This window comes from Embiotoca jacksoni, unplaced genomic scaffold (assembly GCF_022577435.1).
Source record: "Embiotoca jacksoni isolate LCO1_2020_lvr unplaced genomic scaffold, fEmbJac1.0.p SCAF_16, whole genome shotgun sequence".
NCBI lineage: Eukaryota > Metazoa > Chordata > Actinopteri > Embiotocidae > Embiotoca > Embiotoca jacksoni.
The window spans coordinates 8,810,337-8,825,925 of NW_027185296.1; the positions used below are offsets into that span (position 1 = coordinate 8,810,337).

The following is a 15,589-nucleotide window of genomic DNA, read 5'->3' on the forward strand; positions in this document are numbered from 1 at the left end:
GTTTTCTGTGTTGTACAAACAACATACTAAATAACGCATCATTTCTCCATCTGGGACACATGTGTTCATAGAAGTGGATTTGTTTGTGTGCGATTGTGTGTGTTTGTAAATGTGTGTGTGTGTGTTTCTGTGCAAGTGTGTGAGTGTGGATGGAGCCCTTTGTAACGAAACACCCGAGGTGTCAGAGGGACACAGTGGGGTGATGGAGGGCAGGACGGGGGCCCGGAGAGGAGGTGTTCCTGTATTGTTGTACTGCTGTTGAAACTGTCGCTCCGAGTTTGAGCCTTTCATACTCACGATTATGCTCGGGGAATTTACAACAGGCCAGGAGGAGGAATTCAGAGCGCACTTTTCAACAAGGAGAGGAGCGGTGTTTGGAGGGGGGGGGGGTGAAGGTAGAGGAGGCAGTACACTCTTTCCACATGTTCCTCTTCCTTGTTGGCATGTGCAGCCCGTATGGGTCCGCACAGCTCAACACCGAGGACTGCAGGGAGGTGAAGGGAGAGGAAGAAGAGGGAGGAGGAGGAGGAGGAGATGAATACATACGTGCACCCTGGCCTTTTAGGTTCCCTCGGGGCTTTGGACCCTGGCAAATCTGCATGGTCTGCTTGCTTTGATCCCGCCTCCAGGGCAGCTCACAAAATCCACTGTCATGTGAACATGTGCATCTCCATTCACTGAGTCTACCACTAGTTAGTTATTGCATTATGGGGGCTGAAATGTTGTTTGTCCTTGACCTAAACTCATAGTTCAGTTAACAGCATGACATTTAAAGCGGAGTGTAGATTCTGTGGTTCGTGTTTGGATGAGTGCTTGTTTGAAGATACAGTTTGAAAAAGCTTAATTTTCTCTCTTTCTGATGTATCTGTCAAGTACATGTTGTGACATTGAAATCCAGCTATCACAGTACATCACTTTTTACTTCGTAATGTAGGACGGATGTGAGGATGAATGTTACAAGTGCTTTTCTTAACATCCTCAATATGTCCGTTTTATCGTTGATCTGACAGACACACACGGGGGAGAAGGAGAAGATCTGCCCGTACTGCGGACAAAAGTTTGCCAGCAACGGCACGCTGAGGGTCCACATCCGCAGCCATACAGGTCAGTGACCTACACAGGTCAGAGTTGGTTTTATTTTTTAAATCGGCTGCTGTTAGCGTCACCTGCAGCAGTAAAGCGAAAGATGTGGAGTATCATAACAGCAAATGTCCTTCGAGCGATGACACTTGAATCCTCTGATCAGTCCAAAGTGGCATTCTTGCTTTAATCAAATTCAGCTTTACTTCGAACTTTATTTATGACATGATTCAAAATGTGTTTATTATTGATTTCAACTTTTTGCCCTTGTCAACCTTTGGTAAATAATTGCTTCCTACACGAGAAGATCAATACCACTCTCATGTCTCATGTCCGTATCGTAATGTGAATCTACAGCCGGCAGCTTGTTAGCTTAGCTTAGCATAAAAACTAGAAGGGAAATAGCTGGCTGGGCTTTTTTTTTTTTTTTTTACATAGACTGTATATTAAGTGGACTTAGCTTTCGGGTATGTGAGATGAGGCTGGTGTGAAAGAGCCTTAAACTGCAATACCCCCGAAGGCCACTGGGGGCTGCCTTCCAAAGGCGCCGGCTGCTTCGACTCACATTCAACTTCTCTCATGAAATACAAAGTCAATACATTTTTTCTACAAGTCATAATGGTGTCTTTTGCTAAAGTCACTCCTTCTTATTAGTTTTCTGGCAGTCCATCTGAAAAGAATCCCGTCATTAATGAGATGTAAGGCCTCAAGAAGCTGTATTTTATGGGGTGTGTCTGTTTGATTGGCAGACCTGTGGTCAGTTTCCCGCTATGGGTTGGTGGGCGTAGTGTCCTCGGGTTTCCAATCAGATTGAGTCGGATTCACGCTCGCTCCTCCCCAGCTCATCCACACACTCACTTCGTGCTTCAGAATAGCAAGATGGCGATGACCGAAATGCCGAACTTGAGGCTTCAGAATGGCGGTGGACAAACCAGTGGGTGACATCATGGTTGATTGCCTCTTGGTCTAAAAGTAACAAAGTCTGCCCGCCAGCACCTGCAAAGCTCCCTGATGGAAGATGTTATATCCGGTTATATCATCTATGTTTGCATCCAAGAAACAGTCCAGCACATCATAAAACCACACCTTTTTTTTGTGTGTGTGCAAATTATACAAAGGAAATATAGCTCTGCTGAGCTAATCATCTGCTCGCTGTAGCTTTTTCAAACAGACATGAGAGAGGCATCTATCTTCTCAAATAAGTGTTTTTACTAAGCAACATGGTGAACGATCACATCAGCTTGATGTTGCATCACAAACAGACCTGATACTACACCTATCTGAGTGCACCTCTCCTTCCACCTTCACACTCTGCACAGATGAAGACTATCCCCAAAACATGGATGAAGCACATTTTAACTTTAGAAAATTGCAACACCGCTTGCGCCAGCCTTTCCGCCGCCACAGAAATAGAGCCCTGGATGTTCATTAAACAGCCTTAAACTGGAAAGCTACACATTCCTGTGCGTTTCCTTACCAACAGACTGGTGCAGAGACCTGGCACGGCCACACACACACTCCTTGGCCTCACTCCCTCTTCTTTTTCTCTCTCTGTCTGTCTCCAGGCTGCTCCTGGCTATCTCCAATCTTTTCATCACTCCCACTTAAACATCATCGCTCCTTTCTGTCCTTTTCTCTGTCATGTTCTCTTTTTGTTGTCCAGTTGTTTTTTGGAGATTTATCACGACACTCTCACCTGCTGTAAGTCTGTTAAACTCATGTAGCTTATTATACAGCCCACCTAATATAGTCGGTATTAAAGTCATCGGTCAGTTGTCACTCCATCCTCTGTGTATCTTTGGATCTAAAGGTACACATTGATATAGAAATGAGTTCAGCAGTGTTTACGAAAGCCTATCAAACCTTCTCTCCAGCTGTTTAAAAGCAGTGTTGGAGAGTGACCACTTACATGTAACTGACATGTTACCTCATTAAATTGAATTTAATCTAATTTTTTTTTTAATTACAGTTACAATTCAAAACGTTGGTGATTACAACGGTGTTACTTCCAATATATTATTTTTGGTAAAAACTTATATGTAGAATATGACATTCATTCTGTTGCTTTGCGTATTTTTGCTGCAGAGGAAGTCATTCTGTCTACGTCCAGACAGGCTTCAGTTTTTCGATGGTATTCGTGCAAATATTGAGCCTGGTTTTTGATTGGTTCTCTTGTTTGAGTTCACGCCACCTTTCGTCTGCCAATCAGATCAATGTGCATTGCTCTCATCAACCACGCAGCCATGTCATCAAACAAGGACGTCTTTAACTGCTGGAAATTTGATAATATTTTTATTCTGAAATCAGAAAAAGGCTCTAACATTACTGTACAGTGTAAAGCTGGTTTACCAGCCATGAAAATTATGTCACGATCGAAGTGCTCGATGTCAAATCTTTGTAAACAAGTAAGTTCATGTAACCGCACTCAGTCACCTAAAATAAAGTCCCGCCCCACTATGTTATTTATGTGTTCAGGATGTAATTTAGCTCTTTATTTTCTGCCCATCCAGTAAGATATATATTTAAGTAACATAAATACAAGTTGACATAACCGAGTTTAATTTATTTTTTAGGACTTTTTAGCTTTATTGCCCAGTTGAAAACTTTTGTTAGAACATTACTAAATTGTAATAAGTTACATTACTTTGATGAAGTAATTAAAATAGTTATTACATTTTGAAAAGGGAAACTAGTAGTCTGTAACCTATTACGTTATAAAAGTAGCCTTTCCAACACTGTTTATAGGAGCAGTGTGTCAAAATGTGTGTGTATGTTTGAGTGGTGGTCCACTGACAAGCCGACCACACTTTGTCAACAGCTCCCTTTGTATCCCTGTGTGTGGAGCATGTGTGTGTGTGTGTGTGTGTGTGTGTGTGTGTGTGTGTGTGTGTGTGTGTGTGTGTGTGTGTGTGTGTGTGTGTGTGTGTGTGTGTGTGTGTGTGTGTGTGTTTTCGTACATGCATATGTGTGAAGGACAAACCAACAGAAAGAGAGAATGTATACCAGTGTGGTCCACGGCCTGGTCTGATTGTATTTATATAGAATAAACAAAAGAGAGGAATGCTGGGGGAGGGGTGGGAGCTGAGGGGACACCTCAAAGAAAGAAAGGAGCAAAGAGAGAAAAGACCACTCCAAGAAAGCATCCAGCCGGATGACCCTTGACCCTGACTGGCTGTAAATCTGTCCCCTCATTCTATAGACTTGGGCTTTTTTTTCCCCTGTTTGTTGTGTTTTTGTGTGAGGGGGAAAAAAATAAGCGGTGATGAACAGTGTGAGTTGTTCCCTGTGCCACAAGAATCATCTTTTTCTCACACACACACTGCTCATGTAACCCATCTGTTGATATGTAGATTCTCCAAAATCATAAAAAGAGCCCGTTAATGTAAGTAAAATCTCAAAGCCGTCTTGTTTTCCAGCCGATGATCTCTTAAAGAAGCCCACCAGCTGAGGCAGAGGCCTTTAAATCGGCAGCTCCGCTGGTTGGCAGACAGGAAAGCTTGATCTTGTTTGTCTTCCTGCTTCACAGGAACAAGTCAGCATTGATTATTTACCTGTTAAACACAGAAGACTTTGTAAGGATTCCTCAGAGATTTCCTTCCCCTCTCATTTCACCCTCCAACACTGTGGTGTATTATGAGAGAAACGGGCGAGAAAGGTGTGAAACAGCTTAAAGAGAAATTTGAAAGAAAATCAACCTGATGGTATTAAGCAGTTGAGAAGACGTGCTGTATATTTGGCTTGGGTTTAGTTTAAATTGAATTTGGTTCGAACACCATGTTGAGCTCAAGCAAATTAGTTGAGGTGCCACAGAGGCAGGCGTCTTCTTGGAGAGCAGCCTTTATGAGATCACCGACAACCCATAAAATGTGAGCTGTCAAATCACTGGACGTGAACGGCGTGGAACTCAGTAGTCATGATGAATGTTTCTATCATTTTCTAAATGATTCTTTTTGGCCCCGTGATGGAGCTAATATGTTCTTCTCTACATCACAGCTCAGTGAGAGCAAATTTTCCCACCATGCGTGCCATGATGTGGCGAACAACCGTCGTGGGGTCATGAAAATTATTTACGCCAGGGGAAACATTGACAGGTCCCAGTGACTGGCTGTCATGCTGACATCATAGGACATGTCATGCTGGCAACAATGATCAGTGTGAGCCCATGAGCTGCGTTACAACAGACTGCTGTGTGCATTTAAGCCCTTCAAAAATGAACTTTTTTTTTTCACATGCGGGTCTCCAGTGAGTCTGCACATGTTCAGTCCAAAAAGGAACACTTGTTATTAATTGAAGTTCATAATCAACCTCATAACCAACAAATGAAGTCATTGTTTCCTGTAAATTTAACAAGCAGAAACATCAGACCGAAGAAAGTGAAACAATGATGCGTCAACTCTTAACAGCTGTCTGGGATGAGATGTATCAAAGACACTTTGTGGCACCAAGTACGAACGGGTTGAGCCTCAACACAGCAGATATTTGATACGAATGATTCATGTAAAGGTTAAATACACAGAAATTAGAGAGAAGATTACTGTCATCAAATTTTTAGTTTCATCTTGTATTCTTGATGAAAATAAAATCTGTATAATAAACTATGAAACTTTGTAAATGAGCCCCTTTTTAGAGAGATTGAGAGGGATATATTTTAGAACACTATAAAATCATTCTCGCCTTGCGGTGTGATCGGGTCGAGAGACGTGAAAAAAACATCAGATGATCTCAATCATTGCCTCACCGATTCTCTCCCTCCTTTCAGCTTTGGCCTATGACAACTGCAGTGAATGAATATGTGAATATCCAGTGATACATTTTTAGTACTTGAACAAGGTGCAACCAAAACGTTTCGAGACTGTTCCTGTTGCGCACGAATGCAGCACAGCAGTGACACACATGGAGCAGAGGGAAGCAGGAACTTCCTTCAGTAATGAATCCAAGATACATCGCTTGATTAATATCAGCTGACATGTTTTTGTGACCACTGGCATGTGTGCACCATGGACCCAATAGCAATGAACCTGTGAGCTGAGCAATGTGTTTTGAGTTGCATTTGCGTTTGGGACGTTCAGAACGTTGCTGTCCAAGACCAAGAAAGGTGTTTCAGGTCAGGAGCAACCAGGTGGATATTCACGTTTTTTGTGCACCATGAATTTCTCCCACAGTGTCAGACTCTCAACACACAGTTCTACTGTGACTCTCTGTCTCTCTCTGAGGAAAACATTCGGTGCAAATGGCTTAACCTGTGGCGGGATGGCACTTCAGTTCTTGAACATGACAACATGCCCGCTCACAGCGTGTTGAAAAGAGGCGAGTTTCTTTCCCACAACAACACAATCGTAGCTTCCCACCACCCCGACTCACCAGAGGGCTCACCATGTCTTCTTTCTGTTTTCCAAAAATTTGAGACAAAATTTGATGTGCGCTCTCTGCTTATGTTTCAGCATGGTGAAATCACAACTGCTCACATAAACATGTGTATCACAGGTACTGATGTTGATCAAGTGACATAATTTAGACTACTACTAACTGGCAATACTACTCATTACTCACAACAGTTATTGTCTCCCTCTGCTGCAAGGACATCACTGTGCTGCGCTCTATTCGTGTGCAACAGGAACAATCTTCTAAACTTTTCGATCACACCTCGAACTGTCGGACTTCATGCATTAGGCAGCAGAATTCACTGTCAAATAGACGATGAAACTAATGAGAAAATGAACAATAATTCACTTGACGAACATGAGATCCAGCATCCTGCGCTCACGACGCTCATTAAATGAAGCCTCAATGATAAATTGAATTTCAGAATCCAGCAGTGATCGTTCAAATCTTTCATCTTCCTGCTGTGTTTCTGCAGCACCACCACCACAAGTGTCTCTTACCTTAAAGGTCCTGTCGTATCTAATAAAGCTCCGACGCGCATTCACATAAAAATAACCTGCAGTAGGTCTGAATGAGGGACACAGTGAGATGAACCAGGCTGTGTTACTTAATGTAAACATTACATTTATGTTAGGTCGTGTATGGTTTACACACACTGACAGGTAGAGTTCTCACTGGTCCAGATCTCGAAGTAATCATTCTTGTCAAAGCCTATATTCTGTTTTTAACAGGTTGTATACTGTAGATAATAAACTTACAGGCCAGACTCCAGTGTCTGCTTCTTCTCTGAGATCTGCTTCAACAAGCTAAAGGCTTTCCAATTTTATGCAAGAGTGAAGATTTATAACTTCATTAGATGACTGTCCTCTTAACTTTGAAACATTTGTATGATTTTACAAAGGACTTTGCCAGCAAATTTATATTTAATCTGCATTTTCTGTTGTTAATTTTACACGGTACACTGTAAGATAAATAGCTCTGTGGCACAAGCTGTTCTCTGTGTAAGTACGAGTTTCTCAACCAGACAACAAATTATATTAAAAACAATACAAAGTACAAGATTCTGAGTTTGAATCCACAATAGCCATTCAGCTGACACAGCACAGAGGATCCTGATCAATTTGGTAAATGTTATTATAATTATATTCAGCCATATTTTGCTGTTACATAAAGCAACACGTTGCAGCTTTAAGGGATCTCACGACAGACCAGCTGTCCTCCAAACTCACATCTGGCAGAACTTGGAAATCAATGAACCTATTTACGTACAGACAACTTTGTTTGTCTTGACTGTGGTCATGGTTACAATCTCGTAAAGCAAAATCACAGTGTACTGAATTATTGTCTGTTGCTATAGAGCGGTGTTATTGCAGACTTTGTGAGATGCTTGATTGGGATTGAGGACCGGGCTTTGAGACACGTGTCAGGTTCAGATCTGCTGCATGTGTGGCGAGGCTCGGCCACGATCTCGTCTGATGGAGGAACCTTCACACGGGGCGACTTTGAGCGAATTGTTTGAGGAAGTGGAGAAATCTACTGAGATCTACTATAATGGAAAGGTCAAGTGTAAAAGTTGTTGGGCGTTCCTACGGCTCATCAAAGGCGATCTCTTATCATCATTAACACACTGATATCACATTACCTCCGTGGCCCCTGTCGGCATGTGGCACCGGGCTCAGGGAAGGACAGTGGAGGTCCACTGTCTGCCTGAACTGGAGGAAACCGGGAATTAATTTCTGACGGACAGCACTAATGTCTTTCAGACCGGAGCCCCGAAGCTACAAAGCGCTCTCCATAACACGAACGCCGCGCGGCCCGCAAAAACGACAAAGCCGACCATCTGCTAACCAGACACGCGGGCCGTACGTGCACACATACACAACACACAAGGGGTGCCAAACGGATCGATTAGCAGACGAGGAGTGTGAGGGCCACAGCGGGGGGCGGGTTGAGACACCCAGGGTCAAAGAGATGGTGTACTGTTTCAGCACATGCTAAATCAGTTACCATCTCCACACACATAAAGCCCCGGCTCAGTGCTACAGCCACCCCTCATAATCCCCAAACAATCTGGCCCAATCTGGAGAATAAGTGGAGGGTTTCTAGTTACAGTAACACTCAGTAGAACAGACACGGAGCCTCTCGCACGAATAACAGAGACCGATGTTGCAAGACTGTTACCACTTAGGTTTCCAAGTAGCATTTGTTTATTTCCTGTTTCGCTACGGGATCCAGTTGCTCGTTTTAGTCCAAGCGGGCTGAAAAAAAAGCCACGACTGGTGAACAAAAGTAGCTTTGAGTGGGACACATGAAGTCTTAGTAACCATATTTATGAATGACCTCTTTAGAATATCGAACACCATCATTTTCTCTGTTTGCCTTTTCCAGATGAGACACACATGTTGGAGAGTGTATAGGTTAAGTAGGTGAATTGGTGTGCACTTAGTGCGAGGCTCGGTGTTAGCAGGGTGGGGCTGTCTGTGCTGTGTACGGACCGACAATAGCCAGCTCCTGGGAGGGACGCGGTCCAAGCCGCAGAGTACACTAGCACACTGTGCCCCGGCGCTATTAGCACACTAATGCCTTCCCCAGGACTCCCCAAGGCCAGCGTTGGGCCTGAACCCGATACCACACATGCTACATAAGACATAGGATTTGCTCTCCGCTGTCTCAAAACACATCTGGGATTCAGCTTTTCCTGTTTGTCAACAAAAGCCCTCCTAGAGGCTGAAATTGCACAGGAGGGGGATTTTGGGCCCGAGCTGCCCTCGTGCACATGTTTCACTAAGTATAATCAGTCCACATATGTCACGTTAACCCTTTCCACACTGACCTGAGGGTACATGTTTTATAACTTTGTGTCACAGCGCTCCTCTGAAGCCCTCTTGTGGGGGCTTTATGGCAACTTGTCGACCTGCTACATGACAGCTGTCGTAGCTTTTCTGCCGAGAGACACAAGCTTCATGTGATGCAAACCATTTCAGTGCAGAATATTCAAACATCTCCACAAAAAGCCTTCACATCTTGGCTGTTCTGCAGACTAAGGCTTAATGTGAGAAACAGATCGGAAGTATTCCTCCAACACAGTCGTGTTTATAGCAGCAGGATAATATTACCCTTCTCATATATTCCCTGAATGGATTTTCTGATTTAATAAGCATCTTTGCATTTTGAATCCCAAGGAAACACAGCTAATTAACCTTATTACTTAAAGGGGCAAAACATCTCCCCCATCAATAAAATTCCTTGCTTGCCTGCTCAACAATTAGTCACTGAAGAGAGATTAGGCTACTGTGAGGCGGATAAGAAATTAGATAGTTGTACTGAAGGAATGAACAACAAATGTGTAGCTGTAGGTGTCTATTTCTGGCAGTGTTTCATTAAATCTTACTGAGTACACTTGCAGGCATACTGTATGTATAAATTCAGCAGGAAGGAGAAAGAAAATATAGATCCAGTTTGCTGGGCACACAAGTGAATTTAGTTTCCACCGTATGAAATAAAAGAGGCCATTATTGGTTTTCTACTTTACTTTCCTGTCTGAATCTTTAATTCCAGCTTCTATAAATTACCTCACATCCCGTCTATAGATTAGTAATCAACCGGGTGGCTCTTATCTGGCCAGCAGATCAGCGCACTGTAAGCAGATCCATGTGTCAGTGGGGCGTTTGACTGACAGCCTGTCACTTTCTCTTTGTCATCACTGCTGTGTGCTCAGATAGGATCTGTAGGAGTTTCGCTGGACTGCTTTTGATCCAACCGGGAGAAGCCACATTGCCTCTCATGTGCTCCTAAGCTGTTGGCCAGTTGAAGCTCAGATAGCGAGCCATGAAGTGGAGCCAACACAAGCTTTCTCTCTGCAGCAGAAAGTCAGTGTGCATCAGAAATGAGCTGCTCCGACTGAATGATTCGTGCTTCTCCAGTAGTCAGATCTGAGTTTGGAGCAGGTCAGAGACACCTCTTACAGGAGGGGACAGAGGGAGCAGCATGTACAGGATAGGTGATGATACACAAATACACATATGTGTGTGGCACACATGTTGTTTGGATGGGCTTCTGTATGGATTAAAGGAAGATCTTCATTTGAGTTTCAACAGTAGTTCACACCTGTATGGTCCAGCATGGCTTTCATACATGAACAATGTCTAATGCACACTGATGTTTTTCCTTCCCTAGGTGAGCGCCCGTACCAGTGCCCCTACTGCGACAAAGCATTCAGCAAGAACGATGGGCTTAAAATGCACATCCGCACACACACCCGGGTGAGTCCTCCCGTTTCTTATATTGTTATTATTGTCTGTGTATAAATTATTTTGTATTTTCCATTTGTACAAACCACCATTCTGCTCTGTTCACATAGTTACTTTTTTCATATTGCAGTTTATCGGCTCAGTCACAATTTAATCGGTTAGTCTTGATCGGATTATGAATGGTTTTGATGTAAAGAGTAAAATCCACTGTACATCTGTAATGTTTTTTTTCTCTGTGGATGAATCCTTTTTATTTTGGTAACTGGTTGTGGTGGTATTATACAAGGTGCGATCAAATAGATCCAAGTGCACAAACAGAGCGCAGGACAGTAATGCGCCTGGAGCGGAGGGAAGCAGTAACCTCAGTGAGTATTCCAAGTTACATTGCTTGAACAAAATCAGCACCTTTATTAAAGAGATTTTTGTGCCCACTCGTACGTGTGCATTTGCTATTTCACCAAGGACCTGAAACATGAGCAGAGAGTGCACATTAAATGTTATGTCAAACCACAAAAAGAGACCCTTGAAATGCTTCAGACAGACTATGACAATGAAGCCATGAGCTAAGCGAGGTGTTCTGAGTTGCATTCACGTTTCAAGGCAGAATGTCACTGTCCAAGATGGAGGAAGGTGCGTCAGGTCCGAAGCAACCAGGTGGGGTTTCTTTCACATTTGCAGGGTTGTGCACCGTGAATTCATCCCTCAGGGTCAGACCGTCAACACTGAGTTCTACTGTGACGTTAAGAGACGTTTGAGGGAAAACATTCACCGCAAACGATCTGTACTGTGGCGCGATGGCATTTGGTTAATTGAAAATGCAGAAGTTTCAACACAATTGTCACCACCAACCCTAATCACCATATATGGCTCCCTGCGACTTCTTTCTGTTCCTCAAAATTTTAACATAAAATTTGACGTGCGCCCTTTTTTCACATTTTAGTTCCACTGTGAAATAACAGATACGTACCAGTGGTCACAAAAAAGTCTGTGCTGATGTTGATCAGACGATGTAATCTGAAATACTTACTCATGAAAGTTATTTGTTTCCCCTGCTCCGAGCACAGTACGTGTTTGTTTCTGTGCAGCAGGGACAGTCTCTGAACTTTTTGTACCGCACCTGATGTAGTAAAGTGATGAAGGCAATGATCCTGCTAAAGAAACAGAGGATATTTTTTACACATAATGGTTGGAAAAGCGAAGATGTAAAAAATACAATAAATGTTGGTCTGATTCTATTTTCCGGCTTCAGTCTCTGTTAAGAACATCTCTGCTCTTCTTCCTCTAATTGGCCCTCTGAAGGGGATCTTTGGTCTATGCCATGCAAGCCATCTTTGCTTGATTCAGATTTGAATCAGTGACTAGAACCTTCCATGTGCAGGATTGACAGTGAGGAAGAGGAGAAGGAGGAGGAGGAGAAGGAGGAGTAGTGACTGACATTATTAACGAGCCAACCAGCCGGCCTTTATAAAATTCTCTTTGACCTCAAAAACTAAATAGAGCAGCAGCCCGGATGTCTGTTTAACAGTTATATGAGCTTCCATGTAAAATTAGATAAAAACTGATAAGACAGTGAATAGGAAGAGACAGAGAAAGAGTGAAAGGGATGCCAACACAGTCCCAGATGTCCCACTGATTTTTATCATACAGTCTGAAGTGCTACGCTTCAGGTTTTGTTTTGCCATTGTTTGAAATGCAGAGTGTGCATAAAGAAAAAATTTAGTTGGCCAAGTGAAAAAAAAGTCTGACTTCTCTGTGGCTAACATATGCGACACTCCCTTCACATTTATTTCTGAGGGCACTCCCACACTTGCAGAATATTCATAGCTAACTCTGTTTTGTTGGCCTGAACATGTAAACATAAAGTAAAGCAGCGTTCGGGGTGGAGAAAGGAAAAGGTAGGTTTCTCACCGGACGTCATGAGGTCGTTTCCTGAGCTGCGTCATTTCTCGACTCACTGTAGCCATAGTGACATTTTCCATGTCTGGACGCGTGTTTGTGTCACTTATGACGAATGAGACTTAATAAGTGTTTCATCATAGATGTCCATCATCAGTTTCTACAGCTATGACTGTGACAGTCGGGTCTGTCGACATAGTTCACTTTTGTGATTTGTTGTGTTTTAATGCTGTCCAGAGCTCGGCGCTCTGCTGGTACAGTGTGTCCATAACAGAGGTATCCTGCCCAGTTGGCTCAGTAGAAACTGGCAGGTATCATTTTCTGGCTGATTAAACTGACTGATGTTTTGGTCCTAATGTTCCCAGACCTGCCTTTACTCACAGCCCTGAAATATGGGCTGAACAGTTACAAACAGCAGAGCCAGATGAAGTCAGTGCTGAGAAAAACTAATGTCATTTGGCCGAATGAGCCGCAGCTCACTGTTAATGTACAGGCGATTTGAGATGGAGGCGATTGGAGTTTGTGCCTCAAACCACATCATCATCAAAACAAAATGGGAAACATTTGATGTAGATATGAACTGCTGACCATTTGGATATTAAAGGATATTTTGATAATGTTCTCCATTGTAAACGGGTGTGCCTTTATGTTCTCAGATTACAAACGCTCTTGATTGTCATCTTTGCTTCTTGGACCATAAGGTTGGTACATATTTTGGGCTTTCGGACAGTGATTCCCATGAATTGGTTCTTGCACTTCAGTGGGTACTTTTGGGGTTTTCTAAGGGATACATGAAGACACGGGCTCAACAGATTTGACAAAAAAACAACAACAACAACACAAATTCCAATTTAATTAAAAAGAAAAAGCTGTGATGATTAAGAATGCATGGAAACTCTGTAGCACATTAGCAAAGAAGGCCAAACACATTAACTTAAAGTCATGAATGGTTGAAATGAATTAATCCTGCTGACAAATGGACACCGAAAACATAATATCCTTTGCGGAGGTAATAACAGGTGGTGTTGATGAAGTACTGGAGCTCATCTGACAGGCCTGTTGGGGGTATGTCTGGCAATAAAGGTTGGGAATCATCAAGCCAGACCACTTTAAAACCATAGAATTAACAATCAACACTTCAATCCTAAACTAATATGTAATAATAATGTACCCTTCTACATAAGGGTGCATTTTCTGATCAGGTGACCAGCTAACAGCTGACAGCTAGACTCAGATGTGTTGTTGTGGTAATGCTATGGTAATACATTGGCATTTTCAAAAGAGTGCGAACAGTCTGACTTTTATCTGCAACATATGTGGTGTCAAATCCACTGAATTATTCATTCAGCCCTGATTTATAGTATCAAAGAGAACAATAATAGTCGTGTTCTGATAGCAATCTCCATTTTAGCATGTTGGCATGCTAACAATTGCTAATTAACACTAAACACAAAGTAGTGCTGATGTTGATGGGTGTGTCAGTAGCTCTGCAAGAATTTGGTCATAAATCAAAGTATTGAATAAACTAATATTTTGACATGTGGTGCTGGATGAAAAGTCAGAGGAGCACTGAAGGGGGCCATAAGTGCCCGAGCCAAATTTCTTGTTGTTGAGACATTTCCCTTTGAACTAGTATAGTCTGCACCATGGCAGTCCATCCAGTAGTTGTTGAGATCTTGTGGTCTCGATCAAAGCGGAGAAGCAGACAGACTGACACGGCCTAGAGCCATGCTGCCAGCTCGTCTAAAAAACCATCCAAACCCACTACAAGCTGTTTGTTGATTTCTAACTGCAGCCTGAGGCCTAATGGAGCCAAATGACTTCCTGTTAGCATGCTGCTTTACATATGTCATACGAGAAGATAGTCTCTGCAGGAGAAAGTAAACACGACTCCGTCCTCACATTTATAGATGAGAGTGGTCGGATTCAGAGGAAAGGTCAGGTCAAAGGTCAGAGGCTGAACAGCTGCCGAGGAGTGAAGGTCGCCAGGTACAGATGTTCGATGTTACCGGGGTCACAATGATGCATTCTGGGTACATCACCTAAGTCCATCCATGTGTTTCTGGACCTTTGAACTTTGACCCCATCATAGTTTTTTCTTTCTTTCATATTAGAACCATCCTCCCTGATGGAAAAAGATCCTTGTTAAAGCTGAAATCTGCATTACACTGATCAAAGTGTGTTTCCTCGAGGCGGGTTTCTCTCTCTCTCTCTCCCTCTCTCTCTCACACACACACACACACACACACACACACACACACACACACACACACACACACACACACAGCGCTTTCTCTCCATTGTTTCCCTGTATTCTGTCACATGCACACACAGTTGAATACTTTCAAGGCGCACATGCGGTGAACCTGATCTTTACCTCCTTTTGTATCCGGTGTCACTGGGCACTCCTTGCCCCGCCCACATGATAGCGCCTTTCCCAGGACCCTTACTTCCTGCATTCACCCTGTTCCCATGACAACTAACCTTTAAATGGGTAGAGCCTTCGCTATCAGCCAGACCTGTCAAAAACAGCTTCCCAAAGGAGTGACACTGGGAACCAGGACCTCGCTATCTCCACGCTTCTCATTTCTCCTCCAGTCTTTTAGGTGTCACCACCGTTTCCTCTCCGACCGGGCAGCACACGCCTACTGTCCACCCTCTTCAACACTGTACATGCAAACGAACACACATGCGTACTCTGTGCTAACACACCCACAGTGAGATAGCTTGCTTTGACTGACACAGAGACTGGCCTCCACAAGGCGCAGAGGAAATGTTCTTTGGTAAACTGATGAAGTGTGGAGACAGAAGAGTGATATTCTACAGCCCCACAGTGCCAGCGCACTGATACACGTTCAAAGGGATTTTCTGCTCCGTGTTTTTCTTACTCTTTTGAGGAATCCATGTGTTTTTGATGGCCCCTATGCCGGTCATTTCCTCCCTACTGCAGGGGCTGCACAATCTTTCATTTAATATCTTCA

General features: G+C 43.2%; 1 protein-coding gene across 2 annotated transcripts in view; it reads left to right on the plus strand.

Annotated features, from left to right (window-relative positions):
• prdm5 (PR domain containing 5) overlaps positions 1–15,589 on the plus strand; it is a 37,246-nt gene that overhangs the window by 16,420 nt on the left and 5,237 nt on the right. For both annotated transcript variants that reach the window (XM_069150756.1, XM_069150755.1), the window contains exons 13-14: positions 1,011–1,104; positions 10,639–10,724. In XM_069150756.1, the coding sequence (XP_069006857.1) occupies positions 1,011–1,104; positions 10,639–10,724 (180 nt within the window). The remainder of the gene's footprint in view (positions 1–1,010; positions 1,105–10,638; positions 10,725–15,589) is intronic.